The sequence below is a fragment of the Scomber scombrus genome, chromosome 1 (genome assembly GCF_963691925.1).
Source record: "Scomber scombrus chromosome 1, fScoSco1.1, whole genome shotgun sequence".
NCBI classification, from domain to species: domain Eukaryota; kingdom Metazoa; phylum Chordata; class Actinopteri; order Scombriformes; family Scombridae; genus Scomber; species Scomber scombrus.
This window is the reverse complement of record NC_084970.1, coordinates 11520014-11544592: the sequence shown is the minus strand read 5'-3', so window position 1 is coordinate 11544592 and position 24579 is coordinate 11520014. Positions and strand designations below refer to the sequence as shown.

Below are 24579 nucleotides of genomic sequence, written 5' to 3'. Positions count from 1 at the left end.
TTGTGGAATACAGTATATAGCTTGACATGATGGGATCAGGGGTGAGTACATGACTGTAGCATTAACATTAATACCAAAATAATGAAAAATGAATTAAATGTAGCTTGTTTACTCCACTTTTACTTGTCCTATGACCATGAACTGGAGGTCACATCCTTTCAACACAAGCAACCATCTTTAATAATAATAATAATAATCATCATCATCATGATCATCATCATCATCATCATCATCATCATCATCATCATCACCACGTCATCATGTTTTTTGTGCAGCGTTACGTCACACAGTCAAAATTGATACTGTGTCTCCACCTTGTGGCCAGATGCTGCAGCAGCAGTTGATGTGAACTATCCAATATGGCAACCAGGTGGGGGATCTGCAGCGCCGGGAATATCAGTAATGACTTTACTGTGGCCCTGAAAACTCTTCCTCCAGAAGACCACCAGGTATGAGTATCTGAAGATGTTCAGACACAAATATACCCTGTTATTCAAATGTATGACTTGTCATTAGGGCTGTTAGAGTCTTACTGCTCTGTGTGGTACCTGTATGGTCTGATCTGTTGCTGTCGATTCTCAGTTAAGTCTGTTTAAATCACTTTCTAATCTTACTAATTATACTAAGTATCATGTTGTAGATGTACAATCCTTAGTTTAAAAAAAACTGTGAGTAACTGAAACCCGACATCGAGCATGGACTTTGACTGCTGTAGTCAGCAGTATTTTTCACACTTTGACTTACTTTTACCGTACAATATGCACTAAACGCGCACCCCATAACAGAATAATTACGGTATATATACAGCTTTACGTTGTTGTTTTTTTAAAATTACTGCGGCAATAATTGGTTGAGATATAAAACATTTAAAATCTTAGTGTCTTTTTTAAAATGTATTTTTTTTTTTTTTACCAAAGACAAAAAACGCAATCTATCATGTCTGTTAATTCACAATGAGTAGTGATGAACACTAAAGATAAATGATCTAATTGTACCCCACGCCAAAAAAATGTGCTACTGATTCTCAGTTTCTAAACTGATTATTGTGAGATTGTATTTCTATGAAAAAAAAAAGTGCTGGTTTGTTTATTTTGCAAATCACTAGGCCTACTGATGTCACATTCACTCAAGTCTGAGAAACAGAGAGTTCTGTTCTTGAATACTATCAAATTATTATTAGGGTTATGCAGAATATATAATAAGGCAATATTGAGTTCATACAGTAATTGGGACGTAGGCTGGAATATAGACTGCAGCAAGTTTGACAGGCCTTTCATTAGGTAAAAGAGGAGCACACTGTTGTGATAAACAACCATTGTATTCGTAGGTTGTGGCCGTGGCAGCTCGCCAGCTAAAGAATGCGCAGGAGTTTGCCAGAAAGCACAGCATCCCCCAAGCATATGGAGGCTATGAGGCACTGGCCAGAGATCCAAACATTGGTGAGTTTGTGTCAGACCTGGGTCAAATTTGAGTGGTGGCTTCCAGAATTTGGTTTATTTTAATTGCTTTGTACTAGAGTTTGCTGTTTCACAACACTCAAATCAAAGGTGAAACTTTCTAACACAGCAAGCCCTGTCTGTTGAATCTTATCTTATCTCATCTTATTCACACTTCAATTTGACCCTGAACTGTTTTTTAATTTTTGTTGCTTTTTTGTTTATTTTCCTTTTAGACACGTATTTTACAAAAAGAATAATCTCATTTTCTACAGTATACTCTCCGGTCTATACGTTTCTGTGTGTGTTTGTGCAGATGTGGTGTACATTGGCGTTATCCACCCCTACCATATGAGCACTTGTTTGCTCTTCATGAATGCCAAGAAAAATGTGCTGTGTGAGAAGCCGCTGGCCATGAACACTAAGGAGGTGAAAGAGATCCTGGCCTGTGCCAAGAGGAATAACGTTTTTTTCATGGAGGTACGGATTGGAGCAGACCAAACAGACTGCAGTGTTTTTATGTAATACTCACATTATTCATATATCCTAAAAGAGCAATAAATAGACCACATAAAGACTGAGTCATATTGGTGGACAAATAGCCCTGTATTCACCTAAAGCAAGGAGAATTGCTCTGCGTAGTAAGACTGACTAGCTCAAGTACTTAACTAAATGTAACTGCAATCATATCCCTTTGCTCCAGGCTGTTTGGACCAGATTCTTCCCTGCCTCAGTAGAGATCAGACGGCTGCTGGCCCAGGGGGAGATAGGCGACGTGAAGATAGTAAGATCAGAGTTTGGTGTGCCATTGTTGCACGTACCGAGAGCAGTGGAGAAGGAGCTGGGTGGAGGAGCACTACTGGATATTGGCGTTTACTGCCTGCAGTTCATAAGCATGGTGTATAACGGAGAGAAGCCGGAGTGCATCCAGGCCACGGGGGTCTGCCTGGAGACAGGTAATGAAAAAGATTGTCTCACAAATATGCAAAGGAAAGGTATCACTTAATGTAGTTAATAATCTGTAAACACATGGCGAGATGTTGCACTTGTGCAATAATACTGTGTAAATGTATCAGTAGTGGTGAGAATTATTGGTTAATTCTGGCTTTTTCATGCTGTGATGTGTTTGCCAAAAACAACCTATTTGCTCACATTATCTGAAGTAAAGAAAGAAGCCTGTCGTTATGGCCTATTCACCCTGCTTACCACTACTTCCTCTTTTGAGACTTCTTAAAGGAAATCCTCCACAGGTCACATGGGTTGAGACTGGTAGGGGAATTTACCCGTTGACTTTGGTTGTATGCATTCATTTGTAGTTCCTAAAATGACAACAGACTGGAATATTTAAGTTGCAGTTTTTGCTCAGTCTGTGTCAGTGTGATGCCTATGTGAAACAAGGTATTTTAACAAAGGGAGTGTCCCTATCTGAAGGGACCTCACCTCTTATCTCTGTCACTTCATTTTTATGTGTTAACTGGCACAGAATAAGGTTTGAAAGTCCAGATAGGTATTATTGCGTTGCACACTTGTATTGTTCTTCAATATAAAACACAGTCAGCATGAAGATGTTTTCTACAGCGGTACAGCAACAATCATTCATATAGCACTGACTATTATTATATTCAGACTGTTGCTGAAACATCATTTTAATGAATAAAGTCGCTTGCTGTATTACAGTCAACGTACTTCTGGTTTTTGTGCTTGTTCACTGCCTACAGTGTTATTAAACATGTGTCACGAATATGCATATGTTATTGCAGGAGTGGATGAGACTGTGGTTGTCACTCTGAAGTACTCCAAGAACAGGATGGCGGTGTTTACTTGCTGTTTGAGTGCGGAGTTGCCCAATGATGCCGTTATATTGGGCACAAAGGGAACCATCAAGGTAGGTCATCACTGGAAGGCTGTATGACCATATAATATTCAAATCATTGCCTGCAATACAGCACCCACTTGCATGGTGTACATTTGCATGTTCAGTATAACATTGAAGGAAGCAATATAGGGAGAACATTAGGGATTTAAATGTAACATAAAGTATTTTCACTGAGCACATGATATGCTGTATATACAGTAATTGCTAACCTGTTGTCATTTTTGTAAAGATTTCCTAATGGCTTGTTTTTTTTTTTAGATTCCTGCTCATATGTGGTGTCCCACAACATTAGTGGTGAATGGGAAGGAGACTCCATACACATTACCAGTACCCTCCCTGCCTCTTAACTTCCTCAACAGTACAGGGATGAGATACGAAGCAGAGGAGGTTCGACAGTGTTTGCTGAAAGGTATTGTTTGTCAGTTCCTAATTCATGTAGAAACAAAATGGGTCAAACAACAATCGGTCGTCTGTTTTGGCAGTCACTTGCTATACACTTTCAACACAAGGTGGCATCAGAAACACTTAAATTATAATTCATTTACTGTGTTTGTGTTGATGTGATGGTGCACTGATACACTGCACATGTTCTTGCATGTTTTTGTTCAATGCAGGTTTGAAGGAGAGTGCAGTTATGCCCCATGCTAACTCTCTTCTGCTGGCTGAGGTGGAGGATGAGATTCGCAGGCAGGTCGGGGTCATGTACAGCCAGGACTGCCAGTAAATATTAAGCATGCACTTTTTTTCTCTTGTTGAATAGAACAAGGATATAATGGAGAATACATTTTTAGCTGGATTTGCATTAATACGCCAACATTGAGGACCATGCTTACATTTTGTGAGAATAAAGATAGCCAATTTTCAACTGCCTGCTTGTTTTCTTATTTGCCTGACCATGGTTTACTTGAATTTCATATAGATTGAAATGCTTTACATTTTTTCAGCTGTAAAGATACAACTTCACTGAGTATGTTGGGTCTATTCCTTCAATAAAACACTGCAGAACCTTTAATTCATAAAATACATTTCCTGTTTTCCATGACTTCTTCACCTAAATCTTTAAGTTAATTAAATGCAGAACCACCTATAAAGTTACACATGAATCCATGATTATACACAAACAAAACATTTGCAAAGGCAGACTTAAGTGCTCATCTCTTTTATTGATGGAAATCCAGTCGTTTAGGGCAGCTCAGTATACCAGCTAAACATAATATTACCCTTTACATTTAGTTAGTTCTTACACTTTAGCATTACAATCAAAAGCATGTTAGACGCATGAGGACAGCAACAGTGGGTCACCGACATAGAAAGACAGATGAAGACAATGCCGATTCTACCCAGCACCCACTGGAGCTGAGAGGGACAGAATTTCATCTCTACATCAGGTCCTCTGTGAAAAAACCCTAAAAGTGCTCATTCATATCAGTCAACTTTAATGAACCATAAATGATTCATAAGTAAATATGATCAAAATGTAAAGGCTTTATGACACGTCTAAAAACACAAATACAGTAACTAGCGCAAACACCTCTGAAATGGACATCCAAAACTAACATTTCTCTATAGTTAGACAAAATATAAGTAGTCTTAGATGTCCCAAAACAAAACTTCACCACTCACAATAGTCAAGTATAATATAGAATGTAACATTGTCTGGAGTAGATTAGGAGTGCAACACGTACAGATACACTTGAAATACAGTGAAAGCTGGCATTAAGAGAGGACACTCCAAACAGACAGCACTACAGAAGGACCTGTTTGGGTGGAGCGGTGGAACTGAGGCTGCGCTATGGAAGGAGCCCTTGATTGAGGATGCCACTATTTTGTTCGTTAATTCGGCAGAGGAGTGTCATAATTTAACTGTTACGTTACTAAAAAGTGCTCCGTTAAGGTCAACCTATTCAACCACCAACCCCACCTAAACAAAAGCCAGTATGCGTGTGCATACGGACTGGGATGCATTCACTCTTAGACTGGTTCACTTTAAAGAATACAAGTGTTTGAGTGAATAAATACAGCAGTTTCTGGTCAGGGTGTATTAATCTGAGGCCCTGAAGACTGGTTTGATTGAGAGAACTGGTTTGAAAGGAATGGAGACAAAGTGGAATTGTACGGAACAAGCCTCCACTCCAACCCAAAAATGGCTCTTGTGTCATAAAGGCTATCCTCTATTCTTTTTTTTCTTTATTTTTGTTGCAATTACTGTCTGAATCCTAAATAGATCAGGGGTTGACTCTGAGCCCAGGTGTTGGATGATAAGGTCTGTAAGCAGGAGTGGAGTGTTGAGTGGAGGGCTATGAAAGATAGATGAAGGTGGAAAGGGAAAACAGATGCTGTGTTGGCCGTTCAGGGCACCAGAACCACACGCATGGTGTTGGTGTAACCAGAGCCTGGACGCCAGCCTGTCAGGACGATGACAACATCACCTGCCTTGAAGAAGCCCCTGGCTTTGCCTGCAAATTAAACAAATCAAGAAAGCATTGCTTATTTGATGTATGAAATGAAAGATGAATGAAATATCAACCACATCCAAGGATCCCAGTAAGGTTTGTTTTTTTTGTTGAAAAAACATTGTTGCTAAAATGTTTTAATGTTTTGCAACACCTTTTAATACCAGTATTGGATAATTAAGTGCTACAGGTGTAAAGCCTTACCCATATCCATGGCAAAGTTGACACGCATGTCGACGTCCTCAGCCCACACATCGTTGGAGGGCTTGGTGTAGAGGACGGGGAAGATGCCGCGGTACAGGTGTGCTTGGCGAGCTGTTTGGGCGTTACGGGTCACAGAGAGGATGGGGGCACGGGGCCTGTACCTGGAGATCAGGTGGGCAGACCTGCAAATACACACACAAAGACATGGCTGAGGATGAAAGATTACCTCACTTCAAATTTTGAGTATTTTTCTTTAAACTTATCCTGCCTTAATGGGTGCAATAAAACGGGACAGGGTAGTCAGGGAAGCCAGGTACGGCCAGTGAACACCCAAATCAGTCCTGAGAAGTTTAATCAGCCAAAATAAGTGACAACACTTACGTTGTATCATGGGTGTGCAGAGGCTTCAGGTCACCATCAGAGTCTAAATCCAAATGTCCACCCTCAAACACAGAAGGCTCAGGGCTGTCCAAATGTGATATCAAGCTTTTGTAAGGCTACACTGCTGCAAGAACTCTCTATGTCTACTAGGGATGGGCTTTTGAATACATTTCCTTGATCGTTCATCAGGAAAATGAACGATCAATTATCGATTAATCTTTTTTTATTTTTATTTTTTAAATGCCATGAATATACAAAATAGTGTGTTTCTCCTCAATGAAATCTTTATTCCAATAACTTATATCCCAACAACAATCTTCTTAGACAAGAGAATTAAAGTTCAACTGTTTAACTTAAACAAAAAAGATGGGAACCTGGCCAAGGTGCAGGTTTACAATGAACTCCGTCATTTTTTATTTGAAAAGGTCCCGCACCAAACTTCGCCTTGACCTCTTCATGTTTACGTTTGATATCTACGGCAGCTGGTAGGTAGCTGAGCCTTTTTCTCTGTCAAATATCGTCCCCCTGTTGGTAAGACATCTCATTGCTGCCACATAGTGAAATTCATTGCATTGCTTCAAGACTAACACTACGCAACACAACCTATATTTGATACTAGTGTTTGATCGATAAAAAATTCACGTGATCGACAAAATTCTTAACGATCAATTATCAATCATCGATTAATCATGCCCATCCATAATATCTACGGCAGCGATAATGGTGATTGTGTGTACAAGCGCTCCATTTTATTATCTCACATGCAATGGGAGCTTTTTACTTTAGAGACCACAGCCCTGGGTAACATACTTTTACTAAATACTGTCCCATTCTTCATGAAGCATTTCGAGCCTTTCTGAACCACTGGTGATGAAGATGAAGGTGAAAAAAGTCTGCAAAGGGTGGACATTGGGACCAAGCTAACTGAAGCCTTGCTTTCACTAGCCCCTTCCAGACAGCCTGTTGAAGGTGGGGATGTTGCACTGTTATTCTGTATAAAGAAAAGGTACAAACAAGGGGAATGGAGGGCATTGTTGTTACCGCCATTAAGCTGGCAGTGCACAGGGTCACACTGTGTAAATGGGAAAGTGGTCATGGTGCAACTACACATACCAGATACCAATGCTGTTGTGTTACACGTCACGCCTTTGACTCCTGAACAATGGCATGCGATCTAAAAATCACACATGGGGGCAGCATTATGCCGGCTCTGGTCGGTTCAGTGTAGAAAAGCAAAGTCGGCATAATGATGGGTTGTTTTTACAGCAATATGGATAGAAGGGAGGAACTCTTAAAATAAGTTGCTATCTGCACCCACCCTATGTAACAGTGCAATTCAAACACGCAAACACACACACAACTTACGGAATTTAAGGAGAGGGGACATTAACAGCATATTAGGTGATGGATGTGGCTGGCGACATCTTACCTTTGGGGCCAGGATTGTATCACTTTTGTCCTTCTCTTTCTTACCTTCCAGTCTTGGTGAGAACAATTATGGCGCTGGCGCAGCTTTTGAACGAGGACTCAACGGCTCCGACAGCCACAGCCTCTGATGGGTCTCTGGTCAGTTGGGTGTGCCTCCTCAGCTCCTCGAACAGCTTTCTGTGGAAGGTGGCTGCCTCGGCCTCCCGTGCTATCTGAGCACGACCATGAGCAAGGGTGGGGGAGTTAATCTCAATCACACACAACCACTACTACTACACACCCAGTCATTCACACCACTGGGAGTGCCTGGAAAACACTTGGCTAGATTCCTGGTTTAAGTCAGTTGTTGGGATAATGATTGTTACTTTGAGCACTGCGCAAATTATGAGAGGCCAGTTCTGGTCATTGTAATTATTTGTACCTTCTTACAATAATGTTATACTTTTTAAAGATTGTTTACAGGTTCAAAAATCTACCAGCAGTCTACTTTGGGTATTTTCCAGGCTCTCCAAGTTACCTTCTATGTCAGTCCCTGTCTTGCCCTACTCTACCTATCTGTGACACTATGAGCACCAACAGTGCCCTCCTCGACCTGCGAGGATCAGATATCCTGCCTACCTTCCAGAGCCAGTGAGAACAATCAGCGCAGAGGCTAAGCTCTTAAAGGAGGCCTCAACAGCGCCAATTGCAATGGCCTCAGCGGGGTCTTTGCAGTGCGGCGTGGAGCGACGCAGGTCCTCAAACACCTGCCGATGGAACATGGCTGCCTCGGCTTCACGAGCAATCTGGCACAGGTGAGGGCACGATGCATCAAGACACACCAGGCACCACACCAGGCACAGCCAGATGTAAAATGAGGGAAATGACCAGAAATGAGGAACAGGGAAAGGAACACAGGAAACAAAAAGGGACAATGTTAGAGACGCAAGGAGGAAAGTTCATAGTGAATAGAATGGACAGAAGTAAAGGACAAGAGAGATAGTGAATATAATAATTTAGGTGTGCAGTTAGTGTGGGGGACATGAAAGCATCAAAGTTAAAACATATCAACTTTACCAACCACTTACATGATGTATTACATGTTAACTAGTACAACAGAGCTCTACAACTATGTAGTTAAGGCAATTCTACTGCTGAAATTAACTTTTAAAATGGACTGTTCAACCTCAACAACTATTATAAACTGGGAGCTGAAAAGAGTAGTTAGGAGTTAAAAATGCAAAACTGCACACAAAGATGAAAAGAAACATAAATACAGGAAGAATGAACGAGATAATTATTAGAAAGACTGAAGTAAATGAGAAAAAGAAATAGTCAAATGGAAGAGGTTAAGAAGCGGTGTTAATCTGTGTAAATTTGTCCACTGGTATACAAGTTTTCTGCTGTGTTTACTTCAGACTGTAAAGCAACCCATGCAACTTAAACATAAGGTTAACTAGCTCAAAGGCAGGAACTGCAGGAATGCTGCGTCACTCCTGCATCTGCATAGCAGTGCAAAAACTGAGTGGAGCCGAGAACAGTGGTTAGGCAAGAGGGGCCTGAACAATGAAAGACAGGCGTGACAGCATCGGCAGCATTATCCATCCATGCAATTTATACTCATTGAGATTATGACTAAAATATTCATTAAATACGAATTATTAACAACCTTAGTGCTGAGACTTCAAAAGGGTGGTTTACTTGTGTCTGTCCCTGACTGGAACGCCCCCCCCCATAAGTGTGGGCATTAAGGATGCACATTTTAGGCAACTTCCTTAATCCTCTATCAGCCACGTTAATGATCAATAATTGATTAATTATTAATAGTTAATGATCAATAATTGATTAACTATTGATTGATTAATACTTAATAGTGTACAGTATCAGTCCAAGGTTTAGACACATTTTATCATTCAAGAGAATGTGGAGATGTATTTAAACGTTTGATTGGTACTGTACATTGGTACATTTAGAGTTGTGTGTGCACTTTAAATTTCTGTTGATAAAATTGGTGCTGGTTAGTTTGAAGCTACTATGGCAAGAATCAGTGAAGAGCAGCCATGGTGAATTGATAAATGAAAAAGTGCAGGTGACAGGCATTTACTCCAGCGTGGGTGGACTCAAACATACATGACATTAAGGTAATCACCTTTTACTGTGTCATTCCTACTGTATAAACAGAGAGGCCAACTGTGTAAAATCTGCATTAGTCCAGTAACTGACAACACCCACACACCAACTGTGCACATTATCAATATTTTTAGCTTTGATTGATCAAATGATTAACTGTGATTTATTTATAATGTTTTTATCGATTGTTCATTGACATACGTACGTATATGCAGTGTGCAAACTCAAAATGATGGATAAATTGAAAAGAAAATTGGGAAAAAACCAAAAGATCAGAGTTTTCAGTTGGCATTACACTCCTGCTATGCTGACACTTTAGCAGTTGATGTTCGGCCAAGTGAAAGAAAGACTCTGCCTCAATGGGCAGTTGACTGAGAAGTGATAGATGTGTTCAGAAAAATCAGAAAACATAAAAGCTTTATCTCCCAGTAGCTTCCAATTTTTTTTCAGTTTTATAAAGTTAAAAATCACAATTCATGCAAAATCATCTCATGAACATAATTCATTTCTCTCAATTAATACGTTTTCAATTATAACAATTTGTTCTTTGCTTATAGATAAATTAATTCATGTTTATATTTAATATACATTAACTCACCATGTGCTGTGTGCGTACTGCCTCCAGAGGGTAGTCTCCCTTGGCAGTCTCTCCGCTCAGCATGATGCAGTCAGCTCCGTCCAGCACGGCGTTGGCTACATCACTTCCCTCAGCACGGGTGGGCCTGGGCTTCTTGATCATGCTCTCCAACATCTGAATAACGATCACAGGATAACATCAACACATTTCAAAATAAGATGTTTCAGGGCAAGTTAATTGCTCTGCTTCACATTTACACAGCTGCATATATTTACACATAAAATCTCTCCAGTACAGCCAGTCATCTGCCAGTCATGGTAAGCTCCTGGGAGAAATATAGCCTAAGAAATAAAGTGCAACCTTTGCTGTTATCTGACCTGAGTGGCACATGTGATTGGCTTGCCAGCTCTGTTGCAGCGACCAATCATCATTTTCTGGGCTAGGAAGACCTTCTCTGTGGGGATCTCAATACCCAGGTCACCACGGGCAACCATGATACCATCGCTGGCCTCCATGATCTCATCAAATCTGGAAAACAGACACAAAAGAGCAACCAATTAAATCACAAAGTACAACTACCAGTTATCATACAGTTCCCTTTATCATACAGCTCACAGCAATGAAACAGACCTGACCCACATATTAACAAAAAGAGATGAGAAAGAGAACACTTGATCCACATGCACGCACACACACACACACACCTGCGTACACCCTCGTGGTTCTCGAGCTTGCTGATGATCTTGATGTTTTTGCCTTTCTCTCCCAGCACTGCTCTGACAGCGTGTACGTCGGCTGCTTTACGGATGAAGGAGGCAAAGACCATGTCGACTCCCTGCTCCACGCCAAACGTCAGGTCCTTGACGTCCTTGTCCGAAACAGCAGGCAGGTCCACTGCAGCACCGGGGAGGTTCACACCTTTCTTGCTGCCCAGGGTGCCACCGTTCTCAATCTCGCACATGAGGAAATCAGAGCCTGGAGACAAAGAAAATATTCAAGAGCTCAAGTCTTTCTTTGGGTGTAATTGCATAACAGTTTTGCAGACTTCCTGATCAATAACATCTGACACACTAAACACATTTTGAATGAAAATAATACACACTACAAAATCGTCATCTAACCAAGCATGTTTAAGCCACTCTTCCACTCACCAATCTCCTTGACCTGCAGGGAAATGAGGCCATCGTCAATGTAGATCTTGCTGCCAATTTCCACTACTTTGGTGATGTTCTTGTAGTCGAGCCAGAGGATCTCATCACTGCAGTTCTCCATGTAACTGTCATCCATGGTAATCTTGATCATGCTGCCCTTCTTCAGCTCCACCTCAGCTGTGCCACTCTGTTAAATTTTTAGTTTTACTTCGTGTTAGGGTAATATTCATGCAACATTTCCAACATCAATAAGAAATAATATAAGAATACTGTTAAGTGCAGGTGGGGTTGAACTCACTCCCGCGATGAGGCCAGTCCTGATCTCTGGGCCCTTGGTGTCCAGAGCAATACCGATAGGCCTGTACTGGATGCTGCCAGGCCCGAAGCTCTCACATGCCTCGCGAATATTTTTGATGGTCTCTCCATGATACTACAGAAAGGAAGAGGATCACATCACATTTCAGATATCTCCAGGGAAAAAAGACTTAAAAATAACAGAAGAACCAGTTGCTCAAAGACACAGATTAGTTGATCAAACCTGTTACCTCTAACCCGCCTTTTTATCTCATCTTCTGCTCTTAGTGCGCACACAGAGATGAAAAAACAAAACTAAAATCCAAATTTGGCAATGTGACAGGATGTTGGTTTTAAACAACAGACATGAAATATGGGCGAGGGCAATAAAAAGATAAGGTGCATCCGACAACTCATGCAGTCATAAATATGACTCATACTGCCAGCACCACTGTGGGGTATGAGATTTCTTTCTACCGCCCTACAATACATTTTACTTGTTAGAGGAATCTCTGATCAAGCAGAGTAACTGTGAGCCTTTATGTTTAAAATACAGTAATTAAGTTTCATTAAATCAGGTGCAAGTCCAGACGCGTCTGACTCGTAAGACATTACATTTTAAAGGATACACATATCTATAAAGCTATTGGGAGTAATAAACTGGATCAAACATTCACAAGTTTATGTCCTTGAACACAGGCCATTCCTGAATCTTATGATACATCAAACTCCACCCACAAAGATCAAGGGGTTTTGCCTCCAGTGACGATTATAAGTGAGTCAGCTGAGGAAGCGCAGTGTTTCGCAGAAGGAAATCCCTCGGTAAAGTTGGTGTTGAACAATAGACACAAAAAACTGAACAATCTGAATCCTAGCAAGAGAGAACAAAATAGACATCTCTAAAATCATTCATTCATGTGGCCTGATATTGTTTACACCACCAACAGGGTGCAACATCCTACAATTCTGTTTAAAAGGAAAACAAAAACAAAGTGGGAAGGAGCACTTTTGACCTGGAAATTTTGCTGCCATATAATTTAGCCAACTTTGAAACAAATTATTACACTGAAATAACAACGTTTGGGGAATTAACCATCCAACGCACGTAACAACGCTTGAAAAGGTAGTCCAACTATAAAATGCTTTGGAGAAATGCTAGAGGAGATTTGCATTTAGTACTCTCATGTTACTAATGCAGTCATATTTACACAGGCTAATAAACATGTAGCTTAGTCTTCGTGGCTCTGAAGACAGCCGTCCGCTGCACGTGGCTTATGCTGCCCACCTGAAGCAGGCTTTTAGGTAATACCTTAAGTGGCAGGTAATCACATTGGCTGTCTTTTATAAAGGCAACATATTGATCTTACACAACTCTCACTGCACTATGACTACAAGAAAACCTGGACAGTGTCACCATCTGCAGAAAGGAGCACCTAATTTAAGATGTTTCTGCTAGGTGCCAAACTACACAAAACTACAGTAATGAGTCTCACCTAGTCCAGCACTGAGCTTATGGGGCTGGAAATGGAAACTTTAAAAGGGTAGCTACAAAAGTTGCAATGGCATAATGTGAAGCAAGAAATCAATGGGGATGAAATCTTGGTTGGTGGTAATCTCTAGTATGTTTCTGCATTTCAGCAGAAATGGAAGGCAAAGTAGACTGTTATGTTTTATGACCAATGCTGCTGGAATTTAGAGCAGGTGACTGAGTGTATGGGTATAGGTTAAGGTCTTTACATTTGAATTGCCCTATATAGAAAGTGGAAGTATGATTGAATGTTTTTATTGTATTTTTATCTTTACTTTTACTTTTTTAAATTGAGCTCTTACTATTCCTTTACTGTTTTATTTATTATTATATTTGTGTATGATTATATTGTATTTTAATAACTGTACAGCACTTTGGTTCAACTGAGGTTGTTTTTAAATGTGTTTTATAAATAAAGTTTGACTTGACTTGACTTGAATGTTCAGTTACATGGATTTAGTTCTCACTTCCTTAAAGATTCTTCCCACTGGATTATGAAATATAACTTACTGGACTTGCAAAATAATAAACGTTCCACTTCCCACTTTGGTTAAAAGTGGACTGACCTTGACACTGGTTTGTGTACACACACACTTACAGAATCTAGGTGTGCTGCCTGCTGAGTAGATAAAGAAAGGGCAGGAAGATACACCTGACGTATTTATAGTACAACAAGCCAACAGAGCTTAGATGTCTTTTGCTGTTCCCTGAAACGCAGCCTAGACCAACCTTCAATCCTCCTGAAACTAAACCTATGCAAACCACAGATACTTTACACTAAGTAGGAGTAGGGAATCTATTCCAAACAGCATTTATTATTTCTGTATCCTATCAAGTGTGCCATTCATGCCTCAGAGTGCAGTGAAATCACATTTCATGGTAATAAAATGAATAAATCTATGATTATTCTGCAGAATTTCAGTCTACACGGTCATCTTGTACAAAAATGTCAAATGTCATCTGATAAAGCGACACACTGTAGAAAAGTTTAAATGAATTTTGTTGATATATCTGATGACCCTCCCTGCAGGAGCCTTAAGAGAAGAGAAAAGCCATCAGTTAGCTTCAATTCACTTTCACCTGTTTGTTGGTTATATTTGTTAAGTATCTTTTTCTTTCGTTTCCTCAGACAAATCAGACTCCTCAGCTTATTCAGAGAGTTTTTGAAGATATAATAACAGGTATAGTTAAGAGGGAAGCTTTCATTTTGAAACCCGGATAATTTTGAATATCTTTATATTTAAGTTTGGCTCATATCTAGTACATACATAATACCCAATAGTGTGCTTTTAGGTAAGGTTTTTTTGGTCTGTCCTCCTCAAATCCTGAAAAGTAGATACAAACACTCTACAGTGTTGGACACCACTCTAAAGACTTTATCAGGCTGCATCACATTGTCTTGAGGTTGGTTAGCTATCCCACAGTCTAATCTTAAGTAAGTTAGCGCTACTGTTTTTCCCCATTCCAGCTGGCTGGCTTAGTGTTGCTTCATTGCAAGCTGATAGCAGTTCATCATGAATTCCGTGCTTGTTAAATGTGAGCATTGTTGACCCTCTTCTTTCACCATAGTTACTTTATGCATAGAATCTACAAACTGTTTAAAGCTTGAAAAAGCAAGATAGGAAAAAGTATAGATTGCCAAAAAGATCAACAAACCACCCAATACCATCCTGTGATAAAGCACAGAACCATGTTTAATGTAAATTATCTGCACAGTTTGAACGTGACTTTTAACAGTTTGACTAGTTGTACCTGCTGAGTTCATTTACACAATAGAAAAGGTTGTGAAAACCCACCTCGTGTGAGCCATGGGAAAAGTTCATGCGAGCAATGTTCATTCCGGACTTGATCATCTCCTTCAGCGTATCCACAGAACGAGAGGCGGGCCCTGTAAGCAGATATTAGAAAAATAAATGCTTTTAAAATGTCTTAAATGTTGATGTTATGTATTTGTTCCTGCACAGTTAATTGTGTATTATTTGAAATAAAAATGATGGCTCCCCAAATTAATAAAGCTGTGTCAGGTGCAATATTTTTAATTTTCTGTGTGTCTCTTTAGATGTCAAGGGCCGAGTAGCCTGCCTTGCTCCCAAAGATGGATGCATAACTGTACGCTAATGAATGAATGTAAAAATGGAACAAATCATTTTAGCCATGTAACCCTACTAAATATCTATAGCAACCACATTTCACAGCTTAACATCTGACAAGTTAGATTTTATCTGAGTTTTGAATAAATCTTCCTTTGAATGCATAAAATGCTTCAGGTTTATTTTTTGTGTATTGTCCTGCCACAACCAACACTGTACATCAGGAAATGCAATCTGGTTAGGTTCGATTATCATTTCATTTAGTTAATTATTAATAATGTATTAATCAGCATTTCTGTCAATGTGCCAATGTTGGCCAGGTGGCTACTTTTCAACTGTAGTCTTTTGATGAAATGTTATGAAAGCAGTGATCTGAAGTATGTGTTGTTGTCTCTCTGTCTCAAAGTGGGCAGCATGACAGTGTTGACCAACCAATAGTGCAGATGATGCCAGTGTTGCGGGCGGTGGTGGGTTCAGAGTCGATGTCCAGCAGGCACATGTGTTCCAGGAAAGTGTCAGCCGTGGCAGCATTGAGCTGCTGTGTCTGAATGAAGGCAGAGCCCATATCTGACTTTGGCTGAGGCATGGCGTTTACTGGTGCAACTAGAGTGGTTCTGCAGGAAAAAGTGAGAAAAAAAAGGGCAATTATGAACGACAAAAACTACACAGAGTAACCAAGAACTCTCTTCTTTAACCTCTGTGTGAAAGTTTGCCAACTACTTCAAAATGCTAAAACTATATCTGATTTTTTTTAAATAGAGTAGGACCAGGAATGGCTGGTTACATGTATCAGGTGGCTGTCAGAGGTTACCATAAGTCAAAACTTAAGAGCATTTGTCTGGTAGCTACAGATAATTCTGCATGGTGAGTGTACTGATATAAAGCTCATAGAGCTAACAGAGCTAGGTCACACTGGCCAGCAATTAATGGCACCGAAGTGTTCACATGGTTCAAGTGTCCTTAGCCAAAGCAACATACTGTACATAATCCTGCTCTGTAGCTGACCTTGCAGTAGGGAAGTCAAGGAGAATCTCTCTGCAGGAATTAATCAATCAATTAATTAAGCTTATTGCTGGTGTTGTAGTAAAACAAGGTATAATGGCTGCTGTTATATCTCCAGCATATCTATTTGTTACTACCCTCAGCCACTAAGGCTGAAAGTTTGTGAAATGTCATAACTTTTACACAAGACTATATTTTCTTGTGACTTTCAGGTAGGTTTAAACAAACAGTTCATACAGTGAACAAATTTAGCCAATGATAACTGAGGGGGAAAAAAACCCTCTCGTGCTGCCTTGGATAGCTGCCAGCTGCTTGCAATGAGATAACTGATGAATGTTGACCTGACATACGAAGAATCATGCTCTGGCTAAATACCATTGCACATCACTGCCTCCATACTATTTATTGAGAGTAGAATAGTAAGGCTTACTGGGCTGCTGTCGTATCGTACATTCTGTTCTGCCCCACCTACTTCCCCATGAGTAACGTAGCAACAGCCCATCATGAAGCTCATCTGCAGGAATTGCCGAACTTTCATAATAACACTTTCATCACTTCTCTCTAGGCAGCAACAGACAAACGTATTGTAAATAGTTCCTTTGCAAGTACTGTAGCACAAAACAGATACATCAAATCCTGTGCACTGGTAAATTATTCAGTACAGGGTGCACAGATGCATGTCTTGCCTGAGTCTTTTAATCTTTTGGTCTCTCTATGACAGAATAATCAGAGGCACTGTATAAACTCCTTATAACCTGACACGACATGTTTCAACAAACCGCCCACGCTGTACTGCAGGTGTATTTCAGCAGGTTATAACATTGCTAAGCTACAATGACGAGGAATGCTTCTTCTTCTATGAGTCTGGTTGCTGTGGTTACATAACTAGCCCACGTCACACACCACAGGAGACTGAGGCAGATACGCTTGATTCAACAGCCAATCTGGTCTGATGTGACAGAAACTAGGAATGTGTGTGATTCACTGGCATGCTGGGTCTGAGCCTCATGCCACGTGTCTCCCGAACTATATTAATCATTAATGGATAAGTAAAAAGACTAAAATGGGAATACATTTACATTAAACACAGCAAGATTTAATGACAAAAGCATCAAATGAAACTGAAATGTTTTTAAAATAGAGACAACGTGAACATAGTGTAAAACTATATAGTACCTAGAGGAAACTAGGGCTCCAACTGAAGATGAATTATCGATTAATCTTACAATTATTTTCTCCTCAATGAATTGTGTACTCTGGAAAATGTTTTATCGAATGTTGTTTTGTCTGACCAACAGTCCAAAACCCAAAGAAAATTGGTTTATTAACCATAGAAGAGTATGAAAACAGAAAATACTGATGTTTAGGAAGCTGGAAGCTTTAAAAAACAGCTCAAATGATTATTTCTATTACCAAACTTGTTACTATTTAATTTCCTGTCAACTTGCAGCTTGAGAGGAAACTAATAAACATTTACAGTACATTTACTAATGGTGTCTCACAGCTGACACCAACTTATCTGCAAAGTAAGTTTTGGCAGCATGTGAACAACAGTTTCAACAAACCCTGCCAAATATGTAGCTCACTTATCTTTGCCAGTCTGGCCTCGGTCCAAACCACCCAGTGGAGAGATTAGGTTCCTCTCTTTAAATTATAAATTGTTGTGCACATCACCAGAGAACACTCTCACTTGCTGGTGCCTTCTTTGGTAGAAAAACAGGTTTACAAATAAATATCTCTTGAAGTTGACATTCCCTCTTTATTTTCTGATCTGTCCTGAAGGAAGACCTGTCCTTAATTAACTGAGTATGATCAGATGGTCCCACTGAAAATGAGGGACAAAATGTGCATCTAGATCCAGACTACTGTAGGACATGGACAGAATGAATGTGAATATTTAACATTTGTTACTCTAGTATAGTATATAAGAAAACTGAGCCAGAATAAACAAACCTGAAAGAGAAAAGGCATCATATACTACAATGTGAAAGTACCGAGAATGGTTCTGGTTTAGTATTACAATGTGGCTCCGCAGTCCTACGTTACAGGCTGCAGGAGCTGTTACTGTACTCACAATAGAGAGTCGCAAGACAGACGAGAATCCCTGACACTAACCATCCCACTTCTCCTGCCTAAACCTAACCAAGTGGTTGTAGTGACTTTTAATGGCTGCAACTGTGGGTGGTCTCACATCATCTGAGAGAACATTCAGAGTAGGTCTCGTAGAGGAAAATCTATTGCATTCGACAGCAAAACTTGTGGAAAGACATCCTCTCATTCATCACATTCTAATTACAAATGCATCATGGTGGGGGATTCCAGGCAGCACCAAAACCAATAGGCTCAGTCAATAGGAGCCACTGACTCATTACGTAACACTTGAGTCAACTGGGCAGCCCAGTGCCAGACTAGCTCTGTACGTGAGCACGATCACATCCCACTACTGCAATTCACACAAGCTTGAAGAGGCTGAGTGGGCTCAACCACAGGGAGACGCTGCAGAGGGGACGAGGGAGAAAACAGTCTGAAATACTGATGGGTAGTTCAAGAAGTGGACTATTCCAACATTTAAAATGATCCAGTTATTGATTTGACTATTTTATACATTCAAATATGGTTAAAGCTCCCATCCTTCAGCTGTATATTTATCATCATCATCATCATCTGGAGCTATTGTAGCTTGTGAAGGTCCATCCATCCATCCATCTTCTTTCCGCTTATCCGGGGTCGGGTCGCGGGGGCAGCAGCCTAAGCAGGGAAACCCAGACTTCCCTCTCCCCAGCCACTTCGTCCAGCTCTTCCCGGGGGATCCCGAGGCGTTCCCAGGCCAGCCGAGAGACATAGTCTCTCCAGCGTGTCCTGGGTCTTCCCCGGGGTCTCCTACCGGTGGGACGTGCCCTGAACACCTCACCCGGGAGGCGTCCGGGAGGCATCCTAACTAGATGCCCGAGCCACCTCATCTGGCTCTTCTCAACGCGGAGGAGCAGCGGGTCTACTCCGAGCTCCTCCCGGATGGCCGAGCTTCTCACCCTATCTCTAAGGGAGAGCCCAGCCACCCTACGGAGGAAGCTCATTTCGGCCGCTTGTACCCGCGATCTTGTGAAGGTCATTTACTTTAATATTTACACAGACAAAAACAAATAAAAAGATTGCAATAAATTAAATAAAAGACAACTATATAATAACTAGCTGAATTGATTAGACATGCTTTTGACAGCCAGTTGATTATGTATCTTTCTCTACTGGTATGACCAATAAAGATGGTGCAGATTAAAAGTTACAAAGACATTACAACACTGACATTTGCGATTGCAAAACGTCTATCTTTGTCTTCCTGGGAAAAGAGAAGGGCTTTCAGACAGCCTGAATATAAAAGGTGTTGTGCCTCTCCACCAATATGTGGATTAACAATCAAACAGCATGACCATACAAACATTAATAACAAATAATACTGGTTGAAATCGATAACTTACTGCTATGGTACTAAAGTACAAAGTTGGCTAAGAATGCCTTTGCTACTTAATAGTGCAGCTTTAACATGTAAGATATCGAGTTTTAGTAACCCCGCCCCTCTTACTTTACACTCCAGTATAATTTACCCCCATTTCCAAAAAAGGCTTACTAGGGGATAACTAAGTGTCATGCATTGTTTTATGTTAAGCCTCTTTCCCCTCAGTATGTTTTTCTAGATTTGGATGAGCATTCACCAGAACTTCACTGAATGTCTTTGTACTAAGGTAGGGATTCATTTTCATTAGCAAAAAATGCATAGCTTGTATCTTTATCATTTTAAACTCAAATACTGGCTGTATCCTCAGGTGAGGTGATGTGTTATTTTTTTTAGGGCTACCAGAGATAATATGAATGCGAAAAAGAAAAATATCTCCCGATTTAACTCTTTAAAATCTGATAGCGACTAGATTTTACTTAGTGCAGATATATCTTCTATACCGTCTGATTCGGCTTGTCATCACTTAGTTATTATGGAAAAACATTGAGAGGAGTGGTTCCCTGACAGCCATGGGTAGCACGTCTGACCCCCAGGACAGTCAGTTAGCAGCTGCCATAGGCCAACAGCAGCCACAGTAACCCTGACACAGATGCAGGGCTAACTTTAGAGCTGCCTGCTAATAATCCCTTCCAATCCCTTCCCAACACATTCACCTATGTGACATACTCTGTTTAATATACTCTTAGTCACTATTAATTCCTGTCTCTCTAAACAAGTCCCTTATCACTTATCTATAAAACATGCTTGTGTAATGATTGTAAGCAGCATTGCAGTGAGGGTGACATGACATTTAGTATCATCTACTATGGATGTGATGTAACACTGGGCTTATCCACACTAGCTCACAGAGACAGTAGATGGCCTCACTCACTCACACTCAACCAAGGCACCGTTTGCACATCGCACTACATACCCCCAGTAGATCTTCCTGCTCCTCCTGGGTACCGACAGGCACGTCACTGCTACTGACCTCCAAAAGAACCCCAGTGCGTTGGAGCCTCCGATGCCAGAACGCAAATTACTCCCTGCAACAGCAGTCCAAGCGGAACTGACTGCTGCAGGACGCGTGCATACGCGCAACACTTTCAGGAGCTCAAGAGTAAATCCCTTCAATGAGGATGAAGGGCACTGAGAGCGCCTGTGGTGACCAGGCAATCTCCATGACCTGAAACAATGGACGAACATGAGGCTTCCACCAAGATACACCAGAGCAGAGTCCCGCCGATGTTACTGCAAGCCCTGGTCATACAACACCCCAGGCCTAAAAACAGTCTTGGCTAATAATAACACACAGCGTGCAAATTCTGTTTGTAGAAATCTAGTGCCATGTCAGATATTTACACTGCGCAGGCCTGTAAACTGCAATACACACATTATGTGGGGTACAGGATGGGTTTAGGTTAATGAAGGGTACAGAATGCTGTGCATATTCAATGCAATTCAAAAACCATTTGGCAAAGCTTTTAGCACAACCATCTCACACCAAGCTAAGTGCATACAGTTGTGCCAGTGCAAATCAGGCTAGTCTGCAGTGACAAAGTGACACCCATAATTGATGGTGTTCCAGACCATGGCATGGCACAGCATTAGTCAGCAAGAATGCAGGTCCAGTTTGGTGGGAGGGACTGCATGAGAGCACTGCCAGCTATAAAATGCCTTGTCTTCAGCACTCACTGCCAACACTGCTGTTGCTGATCTACCATACCACCAAAACAGGTCAAGGACACTCCCACCAACAAACAGAAGGGCAGCTCTGCTATCCATTTACAGCTGTTCTCAATTGAGTAGACAAACATCAACAGTCACAGTTAAAATTACAACAGTGAGTGATGCTGTTTGTTTCACCAGCCATTCATATCTGTGGATGAACATTCACCACAGTCTGAATTTATAGATTCAGTATACAGATTCATGAGTACAATGGGTAATATCAAATATTTATTTGCCTCAGTTTTAACATATATTAAAAACAGAGTGGAGAACACATACACCAAAGGGTGCTCATTCAAAGTAGTCTAACCTCAACCTGCAGGCTAGCTCTAAGTAATAGGAGGACACTGAGCACATCTGTGTGTTGAGCTCAACATTTACAAAACTCCAAGTCACTTGTGACCCCACTGGTCCTCTGGGATTAAGACTCCATTTTGTCAACAGGGCCTTCAGCTAGGAAGGGCGCAGCAATGACAGTGACTCCAAAATTGTGTTGTACGCAAAACAGTTATTTCTCACTGAAAACATAACAAATCATACTGTATGCAGGCTATGCTACAGGCTGCTAACTGTAATAATATTATCTAAGCATGTCGCAATAGATGTATTTGATAAAGGACATGACATTACAATAAAAATGAACCTTTAAAAACAGCCATGTCATGGTCATTTCATCCTCTTTAAAAAGGTGTTTTGGGAACAGGCTGTCCATGAGCTTTCATACAGAGAGCTCAAAAGCCACATATAATCTAGACCAGTGGTTCTCTCACTTTACCATGTTAAGGAATCCTAAACTGACACAAAATAGACCACAGATCCCCATTTAATAAGATTTTATCCCAGGGTACCTCATCTTTAAAGAGTTTTGCTTTTAGATGTTTTACATTCTGTCATCATACACCCCACTTTACATGGAATTACAGTAAGAATACATTATTCCCCTTTTTGCTGGGGACCTCTGGGCGTCCCTGAACCTTACTTTGAGAATCACTGAAGTAGACAGGCAGGCTGACTCCTGTCCTGCTGCGCATGTATCCGGCGTCCCTAGGCCTGTGTTTTTTTCTGTGGCACCACTGCAGCAATCCGATGCAGAGAAGCTGCTAAGGCTTATACATGTCTATATTTCACACTAGCTTCATCATACGTGTTTTATTTCTTCACTGACCAAGTTCAGGTTGATGTAAAGAGTATATGGAGGAAATTTAGAAGATGGATCATTCATCCACTGACATTTTCACGAATACGACGATAACACTATATTATTAATAATGTAAGGAGGCGTTTAAGCTCCGGGTGGATGTATGCCTGCAAAGTAAATTATAACACAGTCTATACGCTGCAGACGATGCGCCAAAGGTCACGTTCTCATCACTGCGTCACATTTTCCTCAACTGGGTACATCTCGAAGTTGACCAATGAGAGGCCGAGAGGACGGAGCAGCCACACCCACCGAAGGAGGCAACAGGAAGCGAATATCTTCCGTTCATCACACTAAATTTAATCATTTTTCAGGCAGTATATGTGTTATAAAATAAAACGAGGCTACAACACGTTAAAAGTTGACAATAGAAACAACTGTTCGCGTATAGGTTCGCACTGTTAATCCATCCACTTATTTTCAAACGACCACGTTGTTGAAATCTTACAGATATCAGCAACGCAGCACTTTAAAGATTGGCTTAAAAGTTAAAATCCACACACCCAGGTGTGTTAGCGTTTTAAGACATTATTATTATATACATCTTAAGTAGTAATGAGCCTCCTGTGAACTCATACACTACCCGAACTTACCAGCTCGCAAGATGATTTACTATAAACGAAAGAAAGGTGTTAGAAAGCAGCTAAGGTGACAGCACAAGTGTCTCAGAAACTAAAATATCACTTCTTGTTATCTGCTGGCAACCACGCCGTAGCCCTGCTCCCTGAATACTCACCTTAACTCGTTGGACAAACTGCTCGGACTGATGAATCTGCAGCTACACTGACAGAAAGCTCAAGGTGATCTCCGCCTAGTCCCTCACTCTACGGAACTACTTTGTAAGGATGCTGAGACATATCCATCCGAGAGTATACAGACATATGGCAATTAATACACCTGTTCATGAATTTTATCTTACCTGAACTCGTCTTAGACTACTCAGTAGTGTATTTTATTTCTGAATTACTATCGTGAAAAGTGAGGAAATGGTGGAAAACCAAGCACAACGCGGAAGGATATGCACATGCATACTTGCGATGGGAGTGATAGGTAAGGTTAGCCAGCCAATCAGGGCCCGCGTAATGCATCAGTAGAGAATTGAGTCACGACATGTGACTAAGGATGGCATGCTGTAAGTTTCCTGAAAAACGCAGTGGTTAGGTGAACGTGCAATATGACACTTAGCCTCAAACAGTGGCTTCACATGATTGTCAAGTTAAGTATGTTTAATTGTGCTCCATCATCGTGCAGATCGTACAAATCAACGATCAATGAAGCTATCACAATGTTGTCTGGCTCCATTTAATCTTAGGAGTAGGTCAAATTACGAGACCAAAATACTGTTTATTAAATGCACACACGAGCTGTTCATTTTAAAATACACATCCAGTCTATGCATTTGAGCAAAATAATACAGAAGAAGCTCTGCTGTGCTGGTACCATGGATGTATAAGATGTATAAGATAATATACTGCATCCATAGCTGGTACATTACCGACCGGTGTTTGAGGCAATACCTCCACCTAGCGTTTAAAAATGACAATAACAGTTTTTATATATTTTACTGACATGCATCTAGGCTATTTCTATATTGAATATTATAAAAACTAAAAACTAAATTGATATATAGT

At 40.7% G+C, this 24579-nt stretch overlaps 2 protein-coding genes across 3 annotated transcripts; one reads left to right on the top strand and one right to left on the bottom strand.

Moving 5' to 3' along the window:
• The first annotated feature begins 353 nt into the window (after window positions 1-353).
• dhdh.2 (dihydrodiol dehydrogenase, tandem duplicate 2) lies at window positions 354-4177 on the top strand. The gene is made up of 7 exons (XM_062442195.1): window positions 354-449; window positions 1328-1439; window positions 1753-1916; window positions 2140-2392; window positions 3197-3321; window positions 3571-3721; window positions 3927-4177. Exons 1-7 carry the CDS (start codon window positions 360-362, stop codon window positions 4034-4036), a joined length of 1005 nt encoding a protein of 334 aa, XP_062298179.1. The 5' UTR covers window positions 354-359; the 3' UTR covers window positions 4037-4177.
• A 278-nt stretch (window positions 4178-4455) lies between these two features.
• pkma (pyruvate kinase M1/2a) lies at window positions 4456-23781 on the bottom strand. 2 transcript variants are annotated; one of them, XM_062420333.1, is made up of 11 exons: window positions 23685-23781; window positions 15960-16141; window positions 15234-15325; window positions 11914-12045; window positions 11616-11802; window positions 11169-11439; window positions 10842-10992; window positions 10486-10638; window positions 8397-8563; window positions 5970-6151; window positions 4456-5768 (listed from the first exon to the last, which is right to left on the bottom strand). In XM_062420333.1, exons 2-11 carry the CDS (start codon window positions 16111-16113, stop codon window positions 5662-5664), a joined length of 1596 nt encoding a protein of 531 aa, XP_062276317.1. In that variant the 5' UTR covers window positions 16114-16141; window positions 23685-23781; the 3' UTR covers window positions 4456-5661. The 2 variants fall into 2 exon arrangements, with proteins under 2 accessions (XP_062276317.1, XP_062276325.1); XM_062420341.1 differs by lacking the exon at window positions 8397-8563 and adding an exon at window positions 7824-7990.
• Between the last annotated feature and the right edge of the window lie 798 nt (window positions 23782-24579).